This window comes from Trichoderma camerunense, assembly GCF_050948025.1.
Source record: "Trichoderma camerunense strain CBS 138272 chromosome Unknown V8C40scaffold_2, whole genome shotgun sequence".
Classification (NCBI taxonomy): Eukaryota; Fungi; Ascomycota; class Sordariomycetes; order Hypocreales; family Hypocreaceae; genus Trichoderma; species Trichoderma camerunense.
The window spans coordinates 3,312,173-3,335,053 of NW_028145368.1; the positions used below are offsets into that span (position 1 = coordinate 3,312,173).

Here is a 22,881-nt window from a genome sequence, read left to right on the forward strand (position 1 = left end):
TATGTGGGTAGTGAAGGAATAAATAAATATTTTGTTCACGTAATAAATCAGCTCTCATTATTATATGGTTCTTCTCCCAAAGAGTTTGCACCAATGGTCAAACGTTTCTCTGGGCATTTTGAAAACGCGATCCTGGCCACTGCCAAGACTCAGCTGCTTTTTCCACGCATGTCCAGATTCAATAGTCGCTTCAGCAATAGGTAACTTTTGAGCCAATAGCAATGATCCCTGGCGGTTAGAGTATGATTCTTCCCTATTGTGTAGCGATACGATGATGCTCGCAAACCATTGACATTCTTCCTCCATCTCGTATATACCTAAGGTCTCCTGTAAATGAATGCACGTATTCAGCCGGTCACTGTATATCATGCAGATGTAATAAATAATTAACGCATCGTAATACATATTTCCAAATGGCGGGTTATTCACCGACATCCCACTTGGTTGAATATAGGTGTTGTACCAGTTTTGTAGAGACGCTCGAAGTTTCTGGGCTCGAGATATGAGCTCTGTAATTGGTTTAAGTGGTTGGTTGGGATTATGGCAAATCACGTTAGTAAAATCTTTGAAGAGGGTGGGGATAGTGACAAAGATCGACACCATAGAGATGACCATGGTACTTCTTTCTGGGACAAGGGGATCGTCCGTGATGATTGATTGAAGCACGGCTCTCCATGCTGGATGTTCGAGGAAGCAGGCTTCATTATTGAGTATTGCTTCTGTTGCCTGCCAGAGAGTTCAGTATACGTTATCCAGATGAACGCTTGATGGCAAAAGCAAAAGACTCACCATTGGTCCTACATGTCCCATAAAGAGACTTTTCTCAAACTCGGAGTTGTAGGTATGTGGGCCCCGTAACTTTATTATGTACGTGGCTCCCGCGGTGTGCTTTATCCAGGCATTCTCCCGACTAGGGTTGAGCAGCTACATAGGCCGAGGAAAAGAATAAGCCATATATTTCAAGATTTGCTTGATTGACACTTACTTCATACAGGCCTAGAATTTGCGTGGCGCAGAGCACCTCAGTTGTGATATGCTGAGAAGCAGAGTGAATCGCATCTTGTAAATTTGATAGCGCCATCGAATATTTTGAAAGAGCGAGTAGCTCCCATTGCTTGTCATCAGGCGTAAGTAAGCATCTAACGCGAGCTAGAACACAATCCGTGGCACTGCGTATTAAGACGCTTTGATCGTAGTGTAAAGGGATATAACGGAAGTATGACCAATTCTTTCCTTCAAAGAAATGGGTAATGCTTTGAGGATTTTCGAGAAGCCTTTGCCCAGTATACCGACCAACTCCAACTGAAGCCAGTAGCGATAGATCCAGGAAAGGTAGATTTGTTTTGGCGAGCATTATCGGATAAGCCGAACTAACAGTGTGCAAATATGCTACATCTGCCCGCAAGCAGACATCATCATACCTGGTTATGGCAGGAACCTTTCTCACATCAACGGTTTCGGTTTGCCTCCGGCCAGTCGCGCTGCCACTAAAATCTTCGTCGGCTATGAAAACAGGAATTTGTCGGCTGTTAGGATGCTGGTGCTTTGGTTGTCGTTTCCGCTTCTGAGCTACTTTTTGCATAACTTCACGTCTTATTTTAGCGCGGTCGAAGGGCACAGTAGAGGTTGTCGGATTTATCCAGAGAAGATTGGTAGAAGCCATTCCGGGAGACTGGAGTCCCGCCAGTAGTTGAATGTGTCTTGTAGCAACGCAAGGATATAATTATGCAAGTGGTGGCTCTTTCAAATCGGCTTGCGCACTGATATAGATAGGACCGTCTTGGAAAGAAATGATGTTGGAAACTTCACGAAGATATACCTGAGATGAACTGAGCCACCATACTTGGTGGATTACATAACCTGCCGGTAAGCACTAAAGTGGAGAACTGGTTCTAGATCAACCCACAAGAAGTGGCAAAAGACGCGGGGTTGAATTAATCTGGTGAACTTTTAGCACACTTGGATGATACCCTACAACTACTATACGTCCCAATGCTTCTCTATAGCACATTGGCACAGAAGGAGATGAAGATATTCTATTTAGTTACAGATTAATATTCTGGTAAAGAGCACAATAGACTTTCAAGCTTGGGACAAAGCGAAGCCTTTGCTAATCCAGACATTACAGAACATAAGCTGGTTTACACAAAAGTACAATTCTGCCTAGTCTTGTAGCTACTAAGTCTCACATAGCACAATACCGTTCATGATGAATTAGGATGAGCAACTCGTATATTCAAGCGAAGTATCTGACTGCATGACTACCTAGGTAGATTGAGATGTAAAAGAGTGTGTACTCCATGCATTTATTCCTATCTACCTCCTAATAATCTTTCTCACAATCAACCACCCTTGGTTATTTTACTCCACCGGAGTTAACAAGCCTGTTTTGATGTCGTACACAAATCCCAAAGATTGATCAGAAATTCGCTTTGGAACATAAGGAGATGTCTTCAGTAAATGAAGGTCATCTCGGACGCTTTGCTCAACCCTAGCTTATATATTAGCATAGACCCTTGCGATTTTTCTTTTTTTCTCGCACGGAAGACTCACTCGTCAAAAGCCCCAAACACCATATGATCGATCTCTGAATGATCTGGCAGACGGCTTTTATGAGCTTCACGGATATCTGCATCCTTGAATTGACTCCCGCCACAATCTTACAGCGCGTATCAATCAGCATATACTTCTCATCTTAATGTTGATCAACACGGCATACCTGTGTGATGAATCACAATGACTCTCTTCAATCCAAGAAAAACATCAAAAAGCATAATTTCTTGCAAAGCAGGGCCAACGCGCCCTGCCGGGTTGCGCGAGATAAGGAATTGATCTAAGGCATTGCGCGCTTATCAGATTACTGCAAATGAGAAAGACTAGCTTTTTGCGTACCTTCGGGCTTAGTTTGCAAGAATTGATCTGGGTTGAGGCGGAAATCGACACAAGTAACTATGCAAGTCAGTTTTTTTCGAATAACCTGAATATTATCGCAAAAAGTTTTACTTACTGACGAGAGTGGTTTCGAAGACGCGACCGAGAGCCATCTGCTCGGCAATGGTGGGGGCGGGGTTATGAGTCTCAGCGTATTTCCTGTTTCGCAGCGGTTAGCATTGGCAGCAGCTTAAATATGAGATATTATCAACTTGCTTGTTACGCTCAACAAGTGTCTCGTAAAAAGAGGGAGCCATTGTGATGGGTTGAGTTGGGATGATTGTGTTTGATATGTTGGATTGAAAGTTGATTGATGTGCTCGTAGATACAGAGCTTTTTCAGTTTTCTTTTCGGTGACTGTCGACTACTACTTATATACTTAAAAGTGATATATAAATTGCTCGATAGGATGAATTGATGAATTCTACTATGTGTAATCATTGACAATATTGCCTTGCATCTGACATTCACAATCCGTTCTGTATTCGTCATCTTTGATCCGTGGTGTTTTGTTTCTTCCAGGGTGCTTCTACCTTACTTGGATTAGCACTACTCTACCTAGAGCGCCTTTGACAAGATCTTAGCTGGTGCAAGCGGTTAGCTAGATTTGTAAGTCCGTCTGCTAAACCTATTTGGGTAATTGCACCCTGGTCATTTTAGCACTCAATCCACCTCCTGTCCAATTATGGTAATCATACCCTGGTGATTTAACCTTTCGTCTGTGTAAGCAAGAATGAAACCCGGGATTTGACAGACCAAGAGTCTCCAAATTTTGTTTTGTATGCTGCAAAATGGTAACCTAGTGACGGTTGTTCTGTATCACCACATAGCTACTTCTCAGCCTCATGGTATTATTTCGCCACATCTGCATTATGATTTGAAATCGAGGATTGATTTGTTATCCAGTTCAACCTTGCTACAATTATTCCGTTCACGATAATTACTGTGTCGCTATCTAATTGACAATGGCAGAGTAATTGAGTCTAAGTTTATTGGATCAGTTTTATATATTAATTTAAGTGGAAATATAGAAAGGTCTCGACAGACATCAATTGGGTCAAATGGCAATGTTCACGAGAAGACTCCGGGGCAAGTATCATCCGACATTCAAGCCTCGCTTTCAGTTCATTAGGTATCTGTAACTGATACGGAAGCTGGCTATAAGTAGGCTAATCTAGGGTCAGGAAGATGTCGTCAAGGTACGCGCCGCGATCCTTGTAAAGCCTTACGTACGGCGGCACTGAATAATTCTCTTTCGGCAAAGTGAATGTTAGTCCATCTGGCGCTGAGCATTGCTATTTTCTCTATAGCATCACAGTACCACAATTGCTGTTGATGTTCAAGGAACGATCTTGCAATTGTTTAGTAAATACGACAAGCTGGTTTGGATAGGATTGAGATTCCCTCTAGACAATGTCTGTGTCATACGATCTATGCAAGGGCAGCCTGGACTGTGCACCTGAAGCCACGTGCTGCATAGATGGAGCTCATGTATTAGTGTAGCAGAAGATCATACGGCTTGTTCAATACAGGCTTATATCATTTGAGGCGGGCAGCGTTCTCTAAGTGGACCCAACCAATATAAAGGTCAATGTCCGTATAAAACTGGACAGTCTTTCAAAATATATTCTGGTCAACGTTATACAAAAGGTCTTATCATCACTATCGTCGACAGAGTTCTTGCTGGTGCTGGTGGTGCTGGAATTTACATTGCGTGGGTAGTAATGAGGGATTGCTTATGCGGGCCCCAATGAACGATTTTATAGGGCCTTAGTGTTTTGACTGCACTACACAGGTAACTACCGACTACGAGAATTCTCACTACGGTGTTTACTTCCGCCGTTGGTTCCGTTTATCGCTTATCAGTGATACACCAATTCTATTGTGTAGTTTTCGCTTAATGGAGAAATCTTTTCTACGTTCAGTATCAATATTGCATTTTTCTTCTTCAATTGTATCATAGGCATGTTGTTTTGTATGCGTCTACTATGGGAGTTTCCCCTGTGTCGTAGTGTTTATCAGTCGGAGTACTTCTGAAATGAACATCGACTGGATCGTCGTAATTGTTTGTATTAATTTTGGTCCAGGGAGTATTGACCCACTATACTTGTACTTTATGCGTTCTACTATTTACATGTAATGTAGATGATGCTTTAACGCCCATAGAATTCTGGAAAATTGTCTTATCAACCATTGCACATTATTTTGCACTGTGTCTGAGGTAGATATCGGGAGTGAAATTTTGGTGGCAATGGTGGGACCCCGAGTCTATGTGATAGACTCTCAACGTTAATTCCCAAGGAGAACAAAATATAGTACTTTCTGTATAACACAACATGGTGAAGACGAACTTGGTAAGGTAACGGAAATACTGTGCCCTAATCTAAAAGGCTTGCCTGAAAGCTGAGAAGACGATACCATACACAGCTAGAGGCCGTCAGAGTTTGTTGTACGACCACAGAGGTCTTTCTTATGGAGCATATTTAACGCCAGCGCTACATGAGGGCCTTTGAAACGGGGACTCCTAGGTAAAAGCCATTGAAACACAAATTTCGATGGCCGATGGCAGAGTATTTATAATTAATGCACCACTAAGATTAGTCGACCAGTCAAACAGTGGACCGGAAGGAACGTGGAATCACGTATTACGAATACGTGTATACTGCTCTCGATGTGAACTGTAAGAAGCCATACCTTGACTCCGGATACGCATCCACGAATGATCCCTTTCCCGCCCCCAACTTGAAGCTCAAGCTACATGTGCATATTTTGAAAGGGCTCTTTCTCTAGCTTTGGCGTGTGGCTAGAAGTACAATTCATGTTAGTGACGATATGTATTAAAAACACGATTACAATTACATCTTCTGTCAGGCCTGAGACCCCACATCACTACTCACTAACGAGGCAGATCTATTGCCACCAACGGTGATATCTAAGTCTGCGTTAATTAACAATGGCCTCCAATCTTTCGATCTCGACGATCAAAGGCATCAATTCCCCGCTTCGATTGCGGTATCTCAACTTGCTGCGTTCAAATCGAATTTTCCTGCTGCGTAATTGAATAGATTTCCCATCTATGCACGCAGATGGCTCTATACACGTATATAGCCTTTCATTACTTCTCCTAGCCACTAACAGATCATGAGCCCGGCCAAATCCCTCCACCAAAGCAACAGCAAAGAGGACTTGATACACCAGTATAAGTATATAAGCAATCCAACATTCGGAATAGCGCAAAGATCCAGGATATGAGGTGATCATTTCATTGCTAAGCTACAGTCTGGAAATTCCGTGAGAATACATTGAAATCCGTAGTCTGTCAATAGTATTCATGTATAACGACTATTTAATATTAGTGATCCTACTCAATGATTTGTGATCTCATTTACTGATTAGTGATCTCAAGACAAACCTACAGCTATGAAGTGGGGCTTTATGCCTCTCAAATCACCATTGAGACATACTTTGTTCTCAACAAGCAACATAAAAATAAATACCATTTGTCAACAGGTAGTCTAATTATTCGTAAAGGGGAACGGGCCACAGACAAGGTTGATATGTAAGATCGGAATAAAGAAGAATGTAATGCCGAATTAAGGGAAAAAGCTATTAAAACCGAATGATCCTATTGTTTTACAACAAGACCTTCAAAATATTTCCGCTAAAAAGCAAAAAAGAGCAAAAAACAACTAAGTTTACCATGGATACCGAAAAGCCTGCGCCGTCTAGTCTCTTTGTTTCGAGCCCAAGCTCTGCAACGGACGAAGAACGCCAAATGGAAACTGAGGTGTCCAAAGCCTCGCCGTCTGCTGCGACTAATACCGAGGAGGAGGAGGCTCAAGATGGAAGGGCGCACGAGCAAAAAAAGTCTTTCAAATTCAAAGTCACTGTCTTTATGCTCTGCCTAACTTCAGTCTCCGTTGCCATGGACTCAGTTATCGTCGCTGCGACTTTAGCTGCCATCACGTCGTCGTTAAAAGGAAATAGCTTGGAAGCCTTTTGGGTGGGAACGTCGTATTTATTAGCCCAGACGGTTAGTTTATCTGCTCCTTTGGTATACAGTTCTCTCACATTACTCAAATTAGGTTGCAGTACCTATTTATGGTTCTATTTCAGACATTTTGTAAGATTTCTCGTGCATTGCCTAGACTACTATTATGCTAACAGATACCTTAGCGGCAGGAAGTGGGTTATGGTCTTTGCGATCGCGGTATTTCTTCTTGGGAGCATCCTCTGTGGTTGTGCTCAGACCATGAATTGGCTGGTGGCTGCGCGGGTAGTTCAAGGCCTTGGAGGGGGTGGTTGTCTGACCCTGACGACCGTCATTCTCAGCGATATCACGACGCTCCGGGAGAGGCCAAAATATCTTTCTATGGGAGCCTTTGCGTGGGCTTTAGGTACAAATATTGGGGTAGGACACGCTCTGACCCTTTGGAATTATTCACAGACCTTTTGTAAAAGCTAACAGTCGATTTGATAGGTACCTGTTGGTGGAGCGATCGGACAGTATACATCTTGGCGCTGGGTCTTTTGGATAAACATCCCTATCTGCGTTCCCAGCATTGCTGGCATTGTATACGCACTACATCTTGTTCGGGATAAATCTTCATTCAAATCGAAAGCCGCCCGTGTGGATTACTTAGGAATCACCGTATTTATCGCTGCCACGACACTATTACTCTACGGCATCACTACCGGAGGCACTACAAATCCGTGGAATTCCGCAAGCGTTTTAGCACCTCTAGTCCTTGGCGTTTTTGGGCTTGGCATATTCCTTCTCATTGAATGGAAAGTGGCAAAGACGCCAATGGTGCCCCTACGCATATTTAACAACCGCAGCGGCAACACAGGTTTCTTTGGTTCATTCGTCCATGGTTTAGTACTATGGGCTTCTGCTTACTACATCATCATCTTTGTTAGTTCCCAGCTATCTTTTATACAAATCATGTTCTAATCTACCATTCCAGTTCCTTGGCGCGAGAGGTGATCCTCTGTTCAAGTCTTCAGCAGAAACGCTCCCGGGGAGGTAAACTATCTTCCAACCACACCAAGTCCGGTTTCACATACTAACTATACAATATTAGTGCCCCAATTGCTCTCTCGGCTGTATTTTGCGGCATATGGGTTTCTAGGTCACTTCGATTCCAGAAAATGACCTGGATAGCTTGGACGCTTCTTACCACCGGGACAGGGTTAGTCGCTCTCATGAAACCAAATTCGTCCGCCGGTATTTTATACGCGATTCGCATTATTCCTGCCATTGGAGGAGGTTTCCTGTTCCAATTGCCTCTATTCGCTGTACAATCCACCGCTGCCGGCCAGGATATCGGCATTGCCACGTCAATGATCGCCTTCTTTCGCAGCGTAGGCCAGGCGTTCGGAGTTGCTATTGGAGGGACAGTGTTCCAAAACGAATTTGATCGCTTTTTGGCAACAGCGATTGCGGCAGGTCGCATTCCACCAGATTTCGTGATCACGGGTGCTCAAGCTGCTGGCGCATATGAAAGAATCAACGCACTTCCTCATACCATGCATGATGTGCAGGAAACCTATCGATATATCTATGCAGATGCTTTGAGGATTGTCTGGTATGTCACTACAGGTATTGCCGGCATGGGCTTCCTGGTTGGACTTTTAGTGAGAAATGAAAACATGGACCGAGGGAATTATTCAAAGCAATCCTTCCAAGTAGAGGAGAGCAGAGAAAGTTCTTCGTGAAGAGACCTAAAGGGATCGTCGACTACAGATTCATTACTATAAACCATTTGATGGGAGGAAGAGAATGGATGAAATTGATGTAAGAGATGGACTTTTGGTGCAGACTCTCCTCAACGTTTCTTAGTCGGTAATTGGGAAGTCATCAATGGTCATGTCTCATAGAATCATTCAATAGAAGGCTATTGTTACATATAGAGTAGCAATAGTTTAACAGGTTCAGTGACTGGTGTAATTATAGACAACGTTGTTGATCTTATGCGAGAGCTTCAGAAGAGGGCCTAAAGTTGGGAGCCGCGGGAATTTTAAGGGTGGGTGTCACTAGATTTTGGGAGCTATATCATCATTCACAATATTCAGCATCACGGGTAGTAAGCAGGTAGTTATACCACGCAAGGATGAGAATGATGTGATGCAACTCAGTATGGGAAAGGGTAAAATCGTGGGGGTTTCCGCCCCGATAATCACGACTCTATGAGCAATGCATCATAAACTATTTATGCGAAAATGCTAACTAATTTTTAGCGAACTAATATTGTTACTGACAAACCGTTCAAGTCTTCACTGTGTAGGTTATGCCTTCAATTTTGTCAAAAGTGGGATCTCCGGATTGATTTGCTGCGTTTATGAGAGGCGTTGTTCAGCTGAAAGCTGATCTAACCCAATCTCCGAAGATTATATCAGAGAGCTGGCACTAAAACATCCACATGTTTGAACATTTATGCGACGACCCGTCACTGTGCAATTGGGATTGGCGGTTTTCTTTTTTTGGTGCCTGGCGCAACCAATTAGCAACGTTCAGCGTTTCAAAGCGGCTTTTTGAATTTATGCTAACCCGGAGATATCGGGACGGCGATCCAACAACGTGGCTTCCGGAACAGTTTCTCCAGCTCAGCTTGCATTTCTGGCCTCGCGAGAGCTAATATAGTTCACTTACGTATAATAACGAACAATCAACCCAATCCCCACTAAAACCTTTTTTGTGAATCATATGAAGTTGCAAGCTGGAGCATCTACAGCGCAGAGTACCCAAGGAATGACAACTCAACAACCTCTATCTTCGGCAAGCGGGCTCCAGAATGGACCTGAGCTTGGTAAATCCAATGACGACGACTGGGAAACAGGTCAGCTCTCAGCGCCAGAACAACGGGTCTGCAGCCCGGGATATAAGTGCCCAATTCGTGAGCGCTTGAAGCACTTTACTTGGGCTTGGTTTGCAGTCACCATAAGCACTGGTGTTCTCGGCCTTCTCTTCCATAACACGCCCAACCGCTTCGATGGGCTCAATGCTATTGGCAAAGTAGCATTTATTCTCGCTATTGCCATGTTTCTTGTCTCGGTCGCCGCCATTACATATCGATTCATCAAGACGCCCAAAGGATTAAGGACAAGCTTACTGCATCCGACTGAAGGCTTGTTTTTCCCAGCATTCTTGTTAAGTTTGGCCATTGTTCTTGCCAATTCAGCTATATACGGTATTCCGGCATCAGGTCCTTGGTTACCCGTAGCTCTGAGAGTATGCTTTTGGATCTACGCTGCTCTAGCTATCTCTTCATCTGTGATGCAATATACGATGGTCTTTAAGGGGGCCAAGCTCAAGATCAAGTCAATGAGCCCTCTTTGGATTTTTCCCATTTTCCCCACATTATTAACGGGAGTCCTGGCTTCCACAATCGCACCATCACAACCGCCTTCACAACGATTACCTATCCTTGTTGCGGGAGTTACTTACTTGGGCCTGGGATTTAGTGTTGCTTTTATCCTATATGCATTATACCTCCATCGCCTGACGCAGGAGGGATTCCCAGCGCCTCCAATGCGTCCAGGAATGTTCATTGCAGTTGGGCCGCCAGGATTCACAGCGACGGGCCTCATAGGCCTCTCTAAATCTATCCCGGATGACTATGCCTATTACGCTAGGTTTCCTGCTGCATCGCAGATATTGAAGGTTCTTGCGCTCTGGGTAGGTATTTGGTTATGGGCTTTGGCTTTCTGGTTTTTTGCCTTCAGTTTCATTGCACTTGTAATGGGTGTAGCAAGGAAACGCATCCGCTTCTCCCTTGCTTGGTGGGCAATTGTCTTCCCTAACACAGCTTTTACAATTGCGACGTGTCTCATCGGAGAAGAGCTTGACAGTGATGGCATCAAGGGCGTAGCAAGCGCTATGACAATTCTGATCGTGATTGCATGGTTTGTAGTGCTTGCTTCTCACATACGTGCTGTAATACTTAGCAAGGTTTTATGGCCTGGCCGAGATGAAGATTTCGGACATTACACCCCTAACAAAGATAAAGCAGTTGTAAGCCACTAAACATAAGCTTAGCTGTTAATAAATAAATTTTCAATTCATCTGAAACAATACTATTCCGCGGCACACCAGCATCTGAACCACGATCAAACCTGCTACAATACATAAACCGATAGTTCCATGCTCACACATTAATAAGCTCGGCAGGAAACCTCGAATCGCAAATTCGGCTAATGCTGGCAAAGTGCCAACAATCTCTATCTAGGACGCACACTCGAAGCAAACTCTTCTGCAAAATGTCGTCAAATTATTTACCCTCTGGTATAGCTTGCATAGAAGGCCTGTGTGGTAGCAAGTTGCAGGCTGCTGGTGCGAGTCAAAAATTATGAGGTTATGCATAGTCGCTTTGTGTACCAAGAGAATAATAGTCGTTGTCATTAACTGCTCTGCCCTTTCATTATCTCCCGATAAATATTTTAACTATTATACTTCTGTTTAAAGTGCTTTGGCCAGGTTCTAGCTTGGATAAAGTCGACAAAGTCAAATAAGCTCTTTTTGTACCGCCTTTCTTGCGTTGTTCGATCCACAGTTTGCATTCCATAATGTGGCGTAAAGTCCCCAAATTCCCAATTATCCACAAAACTCCACGCAATTACACCGAGTACCTGCACGCCATCCTCCCAGATGCTATTCAGTATCTCACTCATAAAGCTCAAATAGTACTGGCTGCGAGGTGAATCGAAGAGCTGTTGTGCCAGTGGCAGTGCGGCTTCATTCTCGATAGGGAAGCCAAATTCGGTGATGATAATTGGCGAGCGATACGTATTCCACAAGTATGACAAGTAATGGCGCAAATAGGTCGGAGTAATATAGACATATGTTTGACTGGCGTATGCAACATTCCAACCGAATTTCCCACTCCAGCTCTGCTGCACGCATTCTGGATAAAATACGTTGGATGGGGTGTTCAAACAGGGTGACTCGCTCGCTGATAGAGGTGAGACAACAGCTGATTACAGGTTGCAAGGTTAGTCTGCTGTTAAGTAATACCCTGTCACTCCTGGCTGGAGTCATGGGGAGGGAATTGAGCTCCGCAAAACTTACTGATAGTATACGCGTCGGTTCCCCAAAAATCTGCTGTCCCTTTTATATATTTTAGGTCTTCCTTTGTAAGAGGAACGTAGTCTGAGACTCGTTCTTTATAAACAGCAGGATAATCCTTGCCGAGATAAATTGGATTGCCAAAGATTGCCAGTTGGAAGTTGTTGTAGTCATTAGCCGCCTCAACGTGAGACGCATTCAATGGATCAAGCGGTACACCAAACAGATTGCTGAATTTCATCCCAACTTTGCCTGTACCTTTGATCTGGTCGTGATAAAAGTGATATAATTGGGCATGTGCCTTCAGTACTGTATCCACAGACTTTCCATTCTGGCAGTAAACAAAGGGTTCGTTAAACCTAGTGATGACAATTAGTTATCAGTGGTATGACAAGATGACAAGAATTGGTTTCTTACGTGACCCAAAGAGGAACCTTTGAACCAGAAGCGTTAGTATAAGCTGCCACTGTGAGAATTGGATTGGTATAAACGAACTCGATCGGCAAAATGCGTCATAACAATCTTTCCATAGTGCTAGAGAGTAAAGAGTAAGCATTGTAGATATTGATAATCTGGAAGTTGACTTACAACAAAAGAATCCAAGAAAATCTCATTTTGATAAGCCCCGTTGTTATAACCAACAGTTGGCTTTTCATATAAAGATGAGACATTTGCGGCATAAAACTGCAATGGTGTATCGAAGTGAATCAACGTAACGACTGGGAGCATCCCTTTTGCTATAACAAAATCTAGAAGATCACTGAGGTAAAAATAGTTAGCCATCGTCCGTTTAAGACATGACATCGAATAGAATATGTCAGGCCGGTTTACTTATAGTGGTCAATAGCGTGCTGGTTGACAGGGGAACCTGGAACAGCGAATGGAAGAATTCTAGTCCATGGAATCGAGAAGGAATAGTATTTTACTCCTATAGCTGCCAATCGTTCAATATCCTGCTTATATAGGTAGTAGTTCTCATTCGTCACGTAATCTGGGCTGGGGCCGTCTTTGGCGATAATATCTGCTGCAGATGGCGCTTTCCCTTCATGACTAATAGCACCTTCAATCTGGGCAGCTGAACCAGCTACTCCATATATAAAGCCATCTGGGAAATAATAACAGTCCGTTGGACCAAAATAATCTCTTGGCGGCAATATAAGTTCGGCACTTGGCACTGGTGTCGGCGAAACAATTGTACTATAGATCCCGGTAGATGTGAAATTAGGAAGAAATGGTCGCGCATTTTCCCAAAGTGCAGTCCAAGAAGCACTGCCATATCTATCATGGAAATCGGTCGCGGTCACTGTGGCATTGGGATCCCAGCTACCCCATGTGGTTGTAGGAACAGGGGGGAGGAGACGGCGAAGAGCGGAAAATGGAGCAGCAAATGTTTCTGTGGAAGTAGGGGAGGGAATAGGAATCGCATAGCGATAGGTATCTGACTGAGTAAATGCAAAAGTCGAAAAGGAAAATGTAGGAGAGACAGCTCTAGTGGCAGAGCACTGGGGTCTCGCGGTCGGACCCGTCGTTAAAACATATTTCTGCTGAGCGTTCACAAGTATACTGAAGGCAGAAATCGCAGACAGCAGTATTATGATGATCATGATGATGTGAGCGTAATAACAAAAATGTAAAAGGGCGAGTGTAATTGTAAAATGTGTCAAACAATCTTTCCGTAAAGAGGGCATTGGCGCTTTAAATAATAGGATTTTACTTAGCTCTACCATGATAGATCATTCATGTTGACTGCAGGGGCATATCCCCTGATCTCTACCTTGTAAAACTAGTACGAGTATATCAAGGCAAAATAGGAGATGAGTTCCATCCAATCACAAGGCCCAGAATACGCGCATTGGTTTAAAGCGTATTCGGAGCTGCGGAGTACAAAGAATCGTATTGGCTTATGTATGTACATCAAGTTATTGAAGTTGATCAGAGCGGAACTGACTAATGTGGTAAATAACTCATTCTCAATCCACATCTCATTGCTGAACTTGAAGTAGTGGGCAATATTCGACCTTGATTACCCCATTCTAACCCGAACGCCTCTATTTGCCTTCTATAGCTATAAGAATAATGGCTAGCTGAAGAGCAGTAACTCCACTGGTGTCGCAGCCGAATCCGATCCGATTACTTTGCATCTGCACATTTGGAAGGATAATGCTGAATGCTCTAGGACTGGAATACGGCTACTGGGTATCTATGCGATATGCATTATTTTACTACTCTGTATTGATCTTGTCGAAGCAGCAAAATTGTTGAGCAGCAGCAGTACATACCGCATCTCGTACATTGTGGTAGCAGCCCACTATTCCTAGCCCATCCCTACCGAAATTCGCAGACCTACGGCATTGTCCCGTCATTACCCAGTTGGCTAGGCTTTGAAAGAACTCCAAGTAGAAGCGCAACGCCTAGCGGTATGAAGAGGCTAATATGAGGACGCCTAGACCACATTGGTTACTTTGACTCAACGCCTGGGGCACTCTCAAATGCCACGGCGCCGTTAATACTGCAATCGCACTAGGCATTGATCTCGCTGTCGATAAGTATGAATCCCTCGACGACGAGGGTGCAACTCATGCTGGAATTGTCAGCGACCGCCTTATCCATCGGGTTAGCGACGTCACTGCCATTGCATTCACTACCCTAGTCGTCGTTAAGCTTCTTGTATTTACATGAATAGCTCATGCTATATGCGCCGGTATTCAGCGTCTTTATCCGACGTAAACCTCTTTTGTGACCAAGTCCGAAAATGTCTGGTCGGAATCGAACAAAGACGCTGCCTTTATGATGAGGTGGACGTTGCCGTTTTGGTTGAAACCCCTGTTTAAGACACCAAGAAACTTGTTAGAGAGATTGCACCCTGGTATATCAACACCGCCTGGTGCTGTCAAGGGCGTTGCAGTATGTAATTCGACGACTCCCAGCGCACATATAAACCCAACCGCCTTCGGCAGCATCGAAAAACTTCGGCAGATACGAGCTGGCTTGGGGACACCATTCAAACAAAAACTGCTACTGGTATAGACAAGTCGACTTTACAGCAGGAGTAACGATGAGAAAAGAAAGTAAATATCTGTCCAACCTAATTGCGAAGGACCGGACACCTGTCGAATAAGTACCTAGGTAGTCCGAGAATGGAACGTCAGTCAATCGATATTGAAAGCGAACTTCCCTTGATGCGTGTATATGTCAGAGCAAAACGACCGGTGAGCTAAAGTTATAAAGCAGTGGATGTGAATATATCTTGTGCGGTAATTACCACGCGAAACTTGGCATGCGAGTCACCTGGAATGTTTTAGGACAATATCCTGTAACATTGTCTCTCTTATGCTCTCATGTCTGTCAAACAATTTTGGTCATCATTCAATTATACCCAACATTCAGTTTACAAACTAGAATCTATTTTATCATCATCAGCATCATACCCCGGACTACTTTTATAAACACACTTCTAGTTTCAGTATCCAAGCATCCAAGGTAAAGCAAAATCGGCAGCAGGGTTCGGTATCACTAGTGTCAGAGGTGGGGTAAGATCGGAAGTAGGGATTAGCATCGGGACGCTTTCCGGGAACTGGCTTTGCGGACGGACAGAAGGGCATTGGGACATTTTACATCTAACTCTACTCGCGATGCCGGATACGCACGGCTTTGTCTGCTTTAAACCCCAATTTTCGGTTCTTCCGAACTATGCGATACGCCGTGGGTTCCGATGTGTAATGTGGGACACAGTCTTCCCCGTGTCCCGTCGACATAACCCCGCCATCTAAATACATGAAAGCGCTGGTTCGGGCTATAAATGGACGGCTTCCAGATGCTCTATCCAGAAGAGTGCGCAAGAAACCATATACCACATCATATCTTGTTTATATCTCCGTCCTCATTGTGCCCAGCAGCTATCTACCAGTCCATTCACTTTACACCCAGCTTACAAATGTCACCAGTAAAGGACTTTGACATAGCAATCGTTGGCGGTGGAATTGCGGGGCTAACTTTGGCGATTGCTCTCCATTCTCGGTCGATTCCAGTCACTCTCTATGAGCAGGCGGCCTCATTTGGAGAGATTGGAGCAGGTGTCTCCTTCAGCCCTAATGCTGTCCAGGCTATGAAAATTTGCCATCAGGGCATTTACGAAGCATTTGAAACAGTCTGTACTAGAAATTTATGGCCGTCCAAGGAGAAAGTTTGGTTCGATTATGTGGATGCATACAGCGATGTAACGTCCGACGGTGTTCTTGCAACAGCGTTCACAATTTCGAACAGTCTTGGCCAGAACGGCCTCCACCGCGCCCATTTCTTGGACGAGGCGGTCAAACTCTTTCCCAAGCAACTTGTGAGGTTTGGTAAAAGACTTCAAAACATCACTGAAGATGGCAACGGCAAACTCGTGATGCATTTCGACGATGGGACTGTAGCGGAGACTGACGCTATCATTGGCTGTGATGGGATCAAGTCCCGGGTGCGCCAGGCCATAGTTAGCCCTGATCATCCATCCGCTCGGCCCGTTTATACACACAAATATGCGTACCGCGGGCTCATTCCGATGGAGGATGCGTGTGCCGCTGTTGGTGAAGAGCGAGCTCAGAATGCTTGCATGTATGTAAGTTCTCTGCTCAACCCCGCGATTATGGATTGGGCTAATGCTTCTAGATGGGGCATGACAAACATATCCTAACTTTCCCGGTGAACCATGGAAAGACTCTTAATTTGGTTGCGTTTAGAACGACCTCGGAAGACTGGCCTGACGCTCAGAGATTAACCAGATCAGGCGAACTGGACGAGCTTCTGCAAGAATTCGAGGATTATGGGCCCGCAGTCATCAAGTTATTAAAGTTGCTCGACCCGAAACTTAACGTGGTAAGTAACTCGTTCTCAATTCACATCTTATTGCTAAACAGTGGCAGTGGGCGATATTTGACCTCGGATATCCCGCTCCAACCTTTTATAAAGGCCGCATTTGCATCTCAGGCGATGCTGCGCACGCTACATCTCCTCACCATGGCGCTGGTGCGGGGTTCTGCATTGAAGATAGTGCTATGTTGGCGGAGCTGCTCGCAGACGAGCAAGTCAAGTCACGGCATGAATTGGAGGCCGTGTTTGCTACATATGATGCGGAGAGACGATCAAGAGCGCAGTGGCTGGTAGAGAGCAGTCGGTGGATTGGAGACTGTTACGAATTACGTGCAGAAGGGATTGGAAACGACTTCACTAAGATTGAGGCCGAAATAAAGAAAAGGAATGGGATCATTGCCGATATCAATATAGAAGAGATGTGCGCGAGGGCCAAGGACGAGTTGCGGAAGAGGCTATCAGGCTCTTGCGAGAGGTAAAATATTGTAAATTCAAACAGCGCAGTCACACTCACGCATTGAATAGAACCGTGGATATTCTTTGGAACAACTTCAGAGACCTGATCTTCTGAAGCTCGGTTCTAACCATACAAATGTGTAGCAACTTGGCGCGGGTGTACCATTAAGTCTCGCCCAAGTAGCGAAAGAGTCACTGTAACCGTGCTGTTATATACTAGCTGCGCGTCAATAGATGTGAGCCGGTGAATGGTTACTTAAATTAAGTGGAAAGCACAAGGGAGAGAGTCATTGCCTTTGAGGTATGTTATAGTCAGTCTACCCTTGAGGATAGGCCTCAAAACATCGGGGAATCTCTTCAGTCCGTCTACGAGCTTGTCGGTGTTCCAAATTAAAGTTCGAGCAAGTATTAATAACGCATTACAGGCCGCCCACGTATTATAAACAGCCTGTTAGATACTGTAGAAGTTCAATCGCTGATACCGCAACACGGCGCCCTCTTTATCTCACCCTGAACCATTCTCAATGCTTTGCAAACTTATGCTTTACTCCACAGATTTTCCGTCGCCAACTGCTCTTTGAGACTTTCATTGCAATAATCCGAGACACAAGCAGTGAGTTTAAGGGTTCATGCCTGATATTTAAGTCTCAAATGCCCTCTCAATCGTTTCTCTAGTATGCTTCATCGGGACAGGATACAGTACGACTACCGCATCATTGACACTGTATTGGGACCTAGTGTAACGTCCCAGGAGACGAAGTGGCCAACATGAAGATTTACTTATGGAGAGAAAATTGCCATTTTAAAGAACCCCGAGTTCATGATTCTTAGTGGTGGTGGCTAACACGTATGCGGTGGCTATTAGGCGATTATGCTTATACAATTACTGCAAAAGCAGTGGTATGGGAGAGTGCAGTGCCTGCTTTACTCCTCCATTAGACACTTCTTACATACCGTACGTTCCTCTTTTGCCCTAAGTATGGTTAACTGCTTGACAGATTATTGTGATTATCTGCCCGACGGGGTATGTTAAATAATGTATCCACTATTCTTCTAGCTGGCTGCAGGACCATCCCCCAAGCGTGGATAATAGCAAAGTAAATCTTTCACGAGATTTGCGATACTTCCGTACGGACAAAAAGCAATCTATCCTATTTATTACTGCCCTAGAACCCCGAGATATGAGACTCCAATAATAACTATTGCATGTCCTTATGGGGAAACAACTACAAACAGGTAGTTATGTCTGTCATACTTATTTTGGTGCAGGGCGACAACCCCTGGGAACGAACTCATTGACGGATAGGGTACTTGATAATGTTTCTCTGTAAGATTTGTAATACGATAACACATATTCAAAGTACATAGACCCATTTTACTGCCTAAGATACACAATACCGTATGTCTAGAATACATAAAATTTCTAAATTCAAGCCTTTTAAATAAGATGGAGCAATACGGAGACGCTATCAGGCTACTACACCTGATGATCATTAGCCAATACATAGCGGTATTTTGCCTTTCCTTTCTCCATGTCAACAATGGCGCGGTTTGCCTCGCTCATCGGCCACTTCTCAACCCACGGCTTAATACCCTTGTCAGCAGCGAGCTGGAGCATCGCCCGAATTTCGTGCGGCGAGCCCATGAAACTTCCGGTTAACTTCCGACGTTGTGAAGCTATCGGCCCTGCCCCAACCCTAAAAAGGCCATCGTCCGGTAGGCCGAGCTGGCAGAAGGTGCCATCACGCTTCAACAGGTTGATGTAGTCGGTTAGTGGCATGTTAGAACTTGACACGGCACAGAGAATCAAGTCCAGTGAGCTAGCATACTTCTTCTCCCACCCCTCGTCCTCTGCCGTAGCAATATACTCATCAGCTCCAAGGGCTAGAGCATCTTTGCGCTTATCGGCACGACGAGAGAGTGCCACGACACGGTCAGCGCCCATGGCCTTGGCAAATAGGAGAGCGAAGTGGCCCACACCACCAATTCCAATCACACCAACGTTCATCCCCTTAAGCCTCTGCTCAAGAGGACCCTGGTCATTGCCGCGAGCTCCAAAGTGAGCAAGTGGCGAGAAGACGGTAAGGCCAGCACACATCATTGGTGCTGCGTGCTCACTAGCTAGCTGATCAGGGATCTTGAAAGCAAAGGCAGCCGGGCAACGGTGGTAGCGAGCGTAGCCCCCCATACTCTTTCCACCAGCAGGGGTGAGATATTGGGCACCATATGTTAACGTCATATTCGGGCAATATACCTCATTACCGGTTGCACAGGCGTCGCAGTCTGAGTGATCCTCGCGGATCTGGGGAGGCTTGCGGCACTGGCAAGAGTCATTTTGTGCTCCAACTCCAACTCGATCGCCGACTTTGATGCCTGTCTTTGCTGCTTCCTTGCCAACTCGGACAGTTATGCCAACCAACTCATGGCCGACAACTACGGGATACGCTGTCTCGCCCTGTATAGAGTATCATATTAGCCTCTGAGAAATAAACAAGGAGATATTTTATCCTAGGCTGCTTACCCATCCTGATCGAAGTTGGTGAATATCTGTACCGCAAATTCCGCAATGCGTGATTTGGATATCAATGTCGGTCTCTTCCCAAGCTTTGGGCTCGTAGGTTTGCCAGACCATCTGGCCCTCGGCAGCATTCTTGTCTAACGCAACCCAGCCTTCGAATTTGTTGTCGTTAGATGCCATCGTGTGAAAAGGTGATCTGTTAAGTGTTTAAACTATGGAGAATAAAATATTGGTAATGAGGTTGGTAGTTGAGATGGCAGTTGATGTGGTGACTGAAAGCTTTGGTGATATTGAAATAACAGTGACTGGAAGTTGTAATTGAAATAAGGGCCAGTGTGTCTAGGCGATGGTTCTACTTCTTGTGAGTGACAAAGTGATTATTTATTCATGGCCATTCTGTTGTTCTTATACTGTTCTATCCCTATCATTTTTGGGTGACATCACAAATTCTAGACATCTTCTCGATACGGAGTTCCCGGCAACAAACTTCTTGAGTCAATGCGCATATCGGCAGAGTATCACTCGCCATGGTGCGAGACTTGTTTAACAGCCGAAAAAGTAAGTTATCGGCGTTAGTAAAAGCTCACTAGCCGTCGGCTTTCGGCCTTGAGTTTTTTTCCTTAGTGACGCCCGCTTGTGATTGGCTACATACATTATGCCATATTTGGCTATCGGGCCCAAAAGTCTCAGCGCTCTTGGCTGGCGTAATTCTCCTTCAGGGAACAGCATGGAATTTAACTGAGCAATTATGCTCGTATTATCGATTAATTACCAGTTCTTATTCGGTTTTGTGGCAAGGAGCTAGACTTAAAGATTTATAACTATTCACGGATTGCGAGGCTTGGTTTTAGATGAAATACACGATTATGTGCAAATGTATATCTTTCATACCAGTGTTTCCATTACATGACACAGCAGCTTCGCTATGTATATTTCTTTTCACTTTGTACGTAACCAGTATGCCCTGCAAACATCAAGGATGTTCGTTTTTTATCAGGATTTTCATGTAAGGAAGGATGTCTGTATTCTCATATTTACAATAGTGTAGGTTAAGTAATTAACATTTATATCCTACTACTTCTCGAATCCCACTAGATGGAGCACCTTAGTCTGCGGTCAGTTTGAAGGAAAGAATTCTGTATGCTATACTTTGAGTGATAGACATATAGTGGAATATGAAGTCAATCAATGAGATGCCTGGGAGACATGTATTTTATGGTATATATAGTTACGTTTCTCTAGACATGTGAAATTAAGAAAAAATCGGGACGTCTATTCTCTACTCGCTACCAATATGCTCTCTCACTTAGGTAATTGTATATCAGTAGGTACTTAGTTCCATGGCGTGGCTGGCACAGGAACGTTGAATCCATTTAGGCACATAGAAACCAACGAATACAGCCCGACCAAAAAAATCAGCTCAATGACTTTGGGCTCACCAAGAACTTTAACCCCCTCTGCGTATATGTTATCAGCCAGAGGGCCCCCTTGCACCAGTGCCTTTGTAAACTTGTATACCAACTCCTCTTCTGACTTGAACCCGTGAGGAAGTGCCCCGGTGGCCAGAGCATTGACTTGCTCCTCGGAAAAGTATTGTCGTGCCATCGATGCGTGGGCGTATACTTCGTAATTAGCTTTAAAATGCGACCCAGTCGTAACAATAGCAATTTGTCGTAGATTCTGTGGCAGCTTCTCGTCTCGTCTCATTTCTTTGATGACATTCCAAATTGCAGCTCCCGTAATGGGCGAGTGAATCCAGCCATTGAATGGCCCAACAAAGGCTCCGTCTTCATTTTGGCTAACAAAAGAATGTGTAGCATCCAAGTCTACACCAATAGACGCAACAATATCATCAAATAGAGCCCTTTGATCCGCAGTGAGTTGGCTTGGAGGGATAGGCTGTAGACGATGGGGCTGATCCATCTTCTCGGACTTATTGAGCTGTTGATTGGAAGAAGACACAAAGAGTATGCAAATAGTTCAATAGGTTCTTGACCTAAAAGTGATTGTAAAGTAGACGAATGCTAAGATGATCAGGCGAACCATTGATGTAAAGAAAAGATGGCTCTCTTTTGCGGACTAATGCGTGATTATATAGTAATGCTTATTCTCTGTTGGAATATCATTTTTTTTTTTTCAATTCCCTCATGCCTTTTCTATATATAAGTCTGCCGGTTTGACCCGAGTATCGATGCATATAGAGACCTAGTTCTCTCGGAACCATCATCGTATGCGCTGAGCAGGGCGTATAGAGCTTGCTAGCATCTGCTTATCCGGGACAAAGTTGTCAAGATTTCGCGTCGCGAGACTATTCAGCATGCTCTATCGGTGATAGGACAAAGGACAAATGGAACGAGATAAAAATCGTAGAAACGTCAGATACCTTAACTGCCGAAGCATCACGGAGGATGAATTCCGCCCTAGATTTTCCACCATCAACAAGACCGTTTTAGAGACACTGTGCTCTGTGGATAAGTTTGGTTTACTTAGCAGGTTCAGAAATTCTGGCGGCGTTAACGACTCGTATCCAAAAGGGAAATGTAACGCCGACGCTAAATCAAACTAAGCCGCAAGAGCGAGCACAGGCGAGAGGCGCGAGAGGCGCGAGAAGTTCCCACAGTCTTAATAAAAGTGGACACTGTCCGCCTTGTTCGTACCTGTATGCTTCAAGAACACGGAGTGAAGGCTACAAGGCTCGGTATTCCTCAGTTATCATCATTAGCTCTGTTACCCATCATGCATAGATTCTCTTACTACGTAAGCACTCACTGCTTTAAGGCCACTTTGAGGCAATGCCGGCGACCCCGTGATGCACCGACGTGACGTTTGACGTATTGCTCGACACGATTCTACTTGCCGAAGCGCGAGAGGAGAGAGAATCATCAGCGTTATCACCACTTGATTGATATATATATAAGTAGCTCATGATGTCGAGCTTATTTTGCGACTTTTCTTATCCCTCATCAGTTTCACTTAAGAGCAGAAGATATCAATACACATCACAAGTTCTATTATTACTTTTATATCCAACCTTATCCAACTCGCCCCTTATACAACAAAC

The 22,881-nt window shown here is 44.5% G+C and overlaps 8 protein-coding genes across 8 annotated transcripts; 3 read left to right on the forward strand and 5 right to left on the reverse strand.

Annotated features, from left to right (window-relative positions):
- Positions 1–27: 27 nt before the first annotated feature.
- Positions 28–1,796, reverse strand: V8C40DRAFT_234528 (uncharacterized protein). Its single transcript, XM_083213644.1, has 3 exons — positions 986–1,796; positions 790–924; positions 28–726 (listed from the first exon to the last, which is right to left on the reverse strand). Exons 1-3 carry the CDS (start codon positions 1,661–1,663, stop codon positions 61–63), a joined length of 1,479 nt encoding a protein of 492 aa, XP_083078530.1. The 5' UTR covers positions 1,664–1,796; the 3' UTR covers positions 28–60.
- A 565-nt stretch (positions 1,797–2,361) lies between these two features.
- On the reverse strand, positions 2,362–3,227 carry V8C40DRAFT_282868 (carbonic anhydrase; the record flags this gene model as incomplete). The annotated part of the gene is made up of 6 exons (XM_083221861.1): positions 3,148–3,227; positions 3,008–3,090; positions 2,893–2,949; positions 2,720–2,833; positions 2,554–2,659; positions 2,362–2,491 (listed from the first exon to the last, which is right to left on the reverse strand). Exons 1-6 carry the CDS (start codon positions 3,186–3,188, stop codon positions 2,362–2,364), a joined length of 531 nt encoding a protein of 176 aa, XP_083078531.1. The 5' UTR covers positions 3,189–3,227.
- A 3,404-nt stretch (positions 3,228–6,631) lies between these two features.
- Positions 6,632–8,708, forward strand: V8C40DRAFT_282871 (MFS general substrate transporter; the record flags this gene model as incomplete). The annotated part of the gene is made up of 6 exons (XM_083221862.1): positions 6,632–6,964; positions 7,017–7,054; positions 7,108–7,342; positions 7,412–7,846; positions 7,899–7,957; positions 8,016–8,708. 6 exons carry the CDS (start codon positions 6,632–6,634, stop codon positions 8,647–8,649), a joined length of 1,734 nt encoding a protein of 577 aa, XP_083078532.1. The 3' UTR covers positions 8,650–8,708.
- Positions 8,709–9,682: 974 nt separating this feature from the next.
- V8C40DRAFT_272776 (voltage-dependent anion channel) lies at positions 9,683–10,957 on the forward strand (the record flags this gene model as incomplete). The annotated part of the gene is made up of 1 exon (XM_083220392.1): positions 9,683–10,957. One exon carries the CDS (start codon positions 9,683–9,685, stop codon positions 10,955–10,957), a length of 1,275 nt encoding a protein of 424 aa, XP_083078533.1.
- Positions 10,958–11,358: 401 nt separating this feature from the next.
- Positions 11,359–13,599, reverse strand: V8C40DRAFT_282874 (glycoside hydrolase superfamily; the record flags this gene model as incomplete). The annotated part of the gene is made up of 6 exons (XM_083221863.1): positions 11,359–11,903; positions 11,999–12,354; positions 12,413–12,429; positions 12,491–12,529; positions 12,584–12,755; positions 12,827–13,599. 6 exons carry the CDS (start codon positions 13,597–13,599, stop codon positions 11,371–11,373), a joined length of 1,890 nt encoding a protein of 629 aa, XP_083078534.1. The 3' UTR covers positions 11,359–11,370.
- A 2,330-nt stretch (positions 13,600–15,929) lies between these two features.
- V8C40DRAFT_272778 (FAD-dependent oxidoreductase) lies at positions 15,930–17,325 on the forward strand (the record flags this gene model as incomplete). Its single annotated transcript, XM_083220393.1, has 3 exons — positions 15,930–16,595; positions 16,646–16,852; positions 16,900–17,325. 3 exons carry the CDS (start codon positions 15,930–15,932, stop codon positions 17,323–17,325), a joined length of 1,299 nt encoding a protein of 432 aa, XP_083078535.1.
- Positions 17,326–18,779: 1,454 nt separating this feature from the next.
- Positions 18,780–20,176, reverse strand: V8C40DRAFT_282879 (NAD(P)-dependent alcohol dehydrogenase; the record flags this gene model as incomplete). The annotated part of the gene is made up of 2 exons (XM_083221864.1): positions 19,824–20,176; positions 18,780–19,757 (listed from the first exon to the last, which is right to left on the reverse strand). The coding sequence occupies exons 1-2, from the start codon at positions 19,998–20,000 to the stop codon at positions 18,780–18,782; spliced, it is 1,155 nt and encodes a 384-aa protein (XP_083078536.1). The 5' UTR covers positions 20,001–20,176.
- A 931-nt stretch (positions 20,177–21,107) lies between these two features.
- Positions 21,108–21,744, reverse strand: V8C40DRAFT_282883 (carboxymuconolactone decarboxylase family protein; the record flags this gene model as incomplete). Its single annotated transcript, XM_083221865.1, has 1 exon — positions 21,108–21,744. A coding segment is annotated over one exon (592 nt), but the record flags the coding sequence as incomplete, so codon positions are not given.
- Positions 21,745–22,881: the final 1,137 nt, after the last annotated feature.

What these genes read in the sequence shown, in the direction of transcription:
- V8C40DRAFT_234528 (XM_083213644.1), bottom strand. Translation starts at nt 1,663, where the DNA reads ATGGCTTCTACCAATCTTCTCTGGATAAATCCGACAACCTCTACTGTG. An exon ending in AAATTCTAGGCCTGTATGAA is followed by an intron (nt 925 to 985) that starts GTAAGTGTCAAT and finishes CGGCCTATGTAG; the next exon opens with CTGCTCAACCCTAGTCGGGA. An exon ending in TGGGACATGTAGGACCAATG is followed by an intron (nt 727 to 789) that starts GTGAGTCTTTTG and finishes ACTCTCTGGCAG; the next exon opens with GCAACAGAAGCAATACTCAA.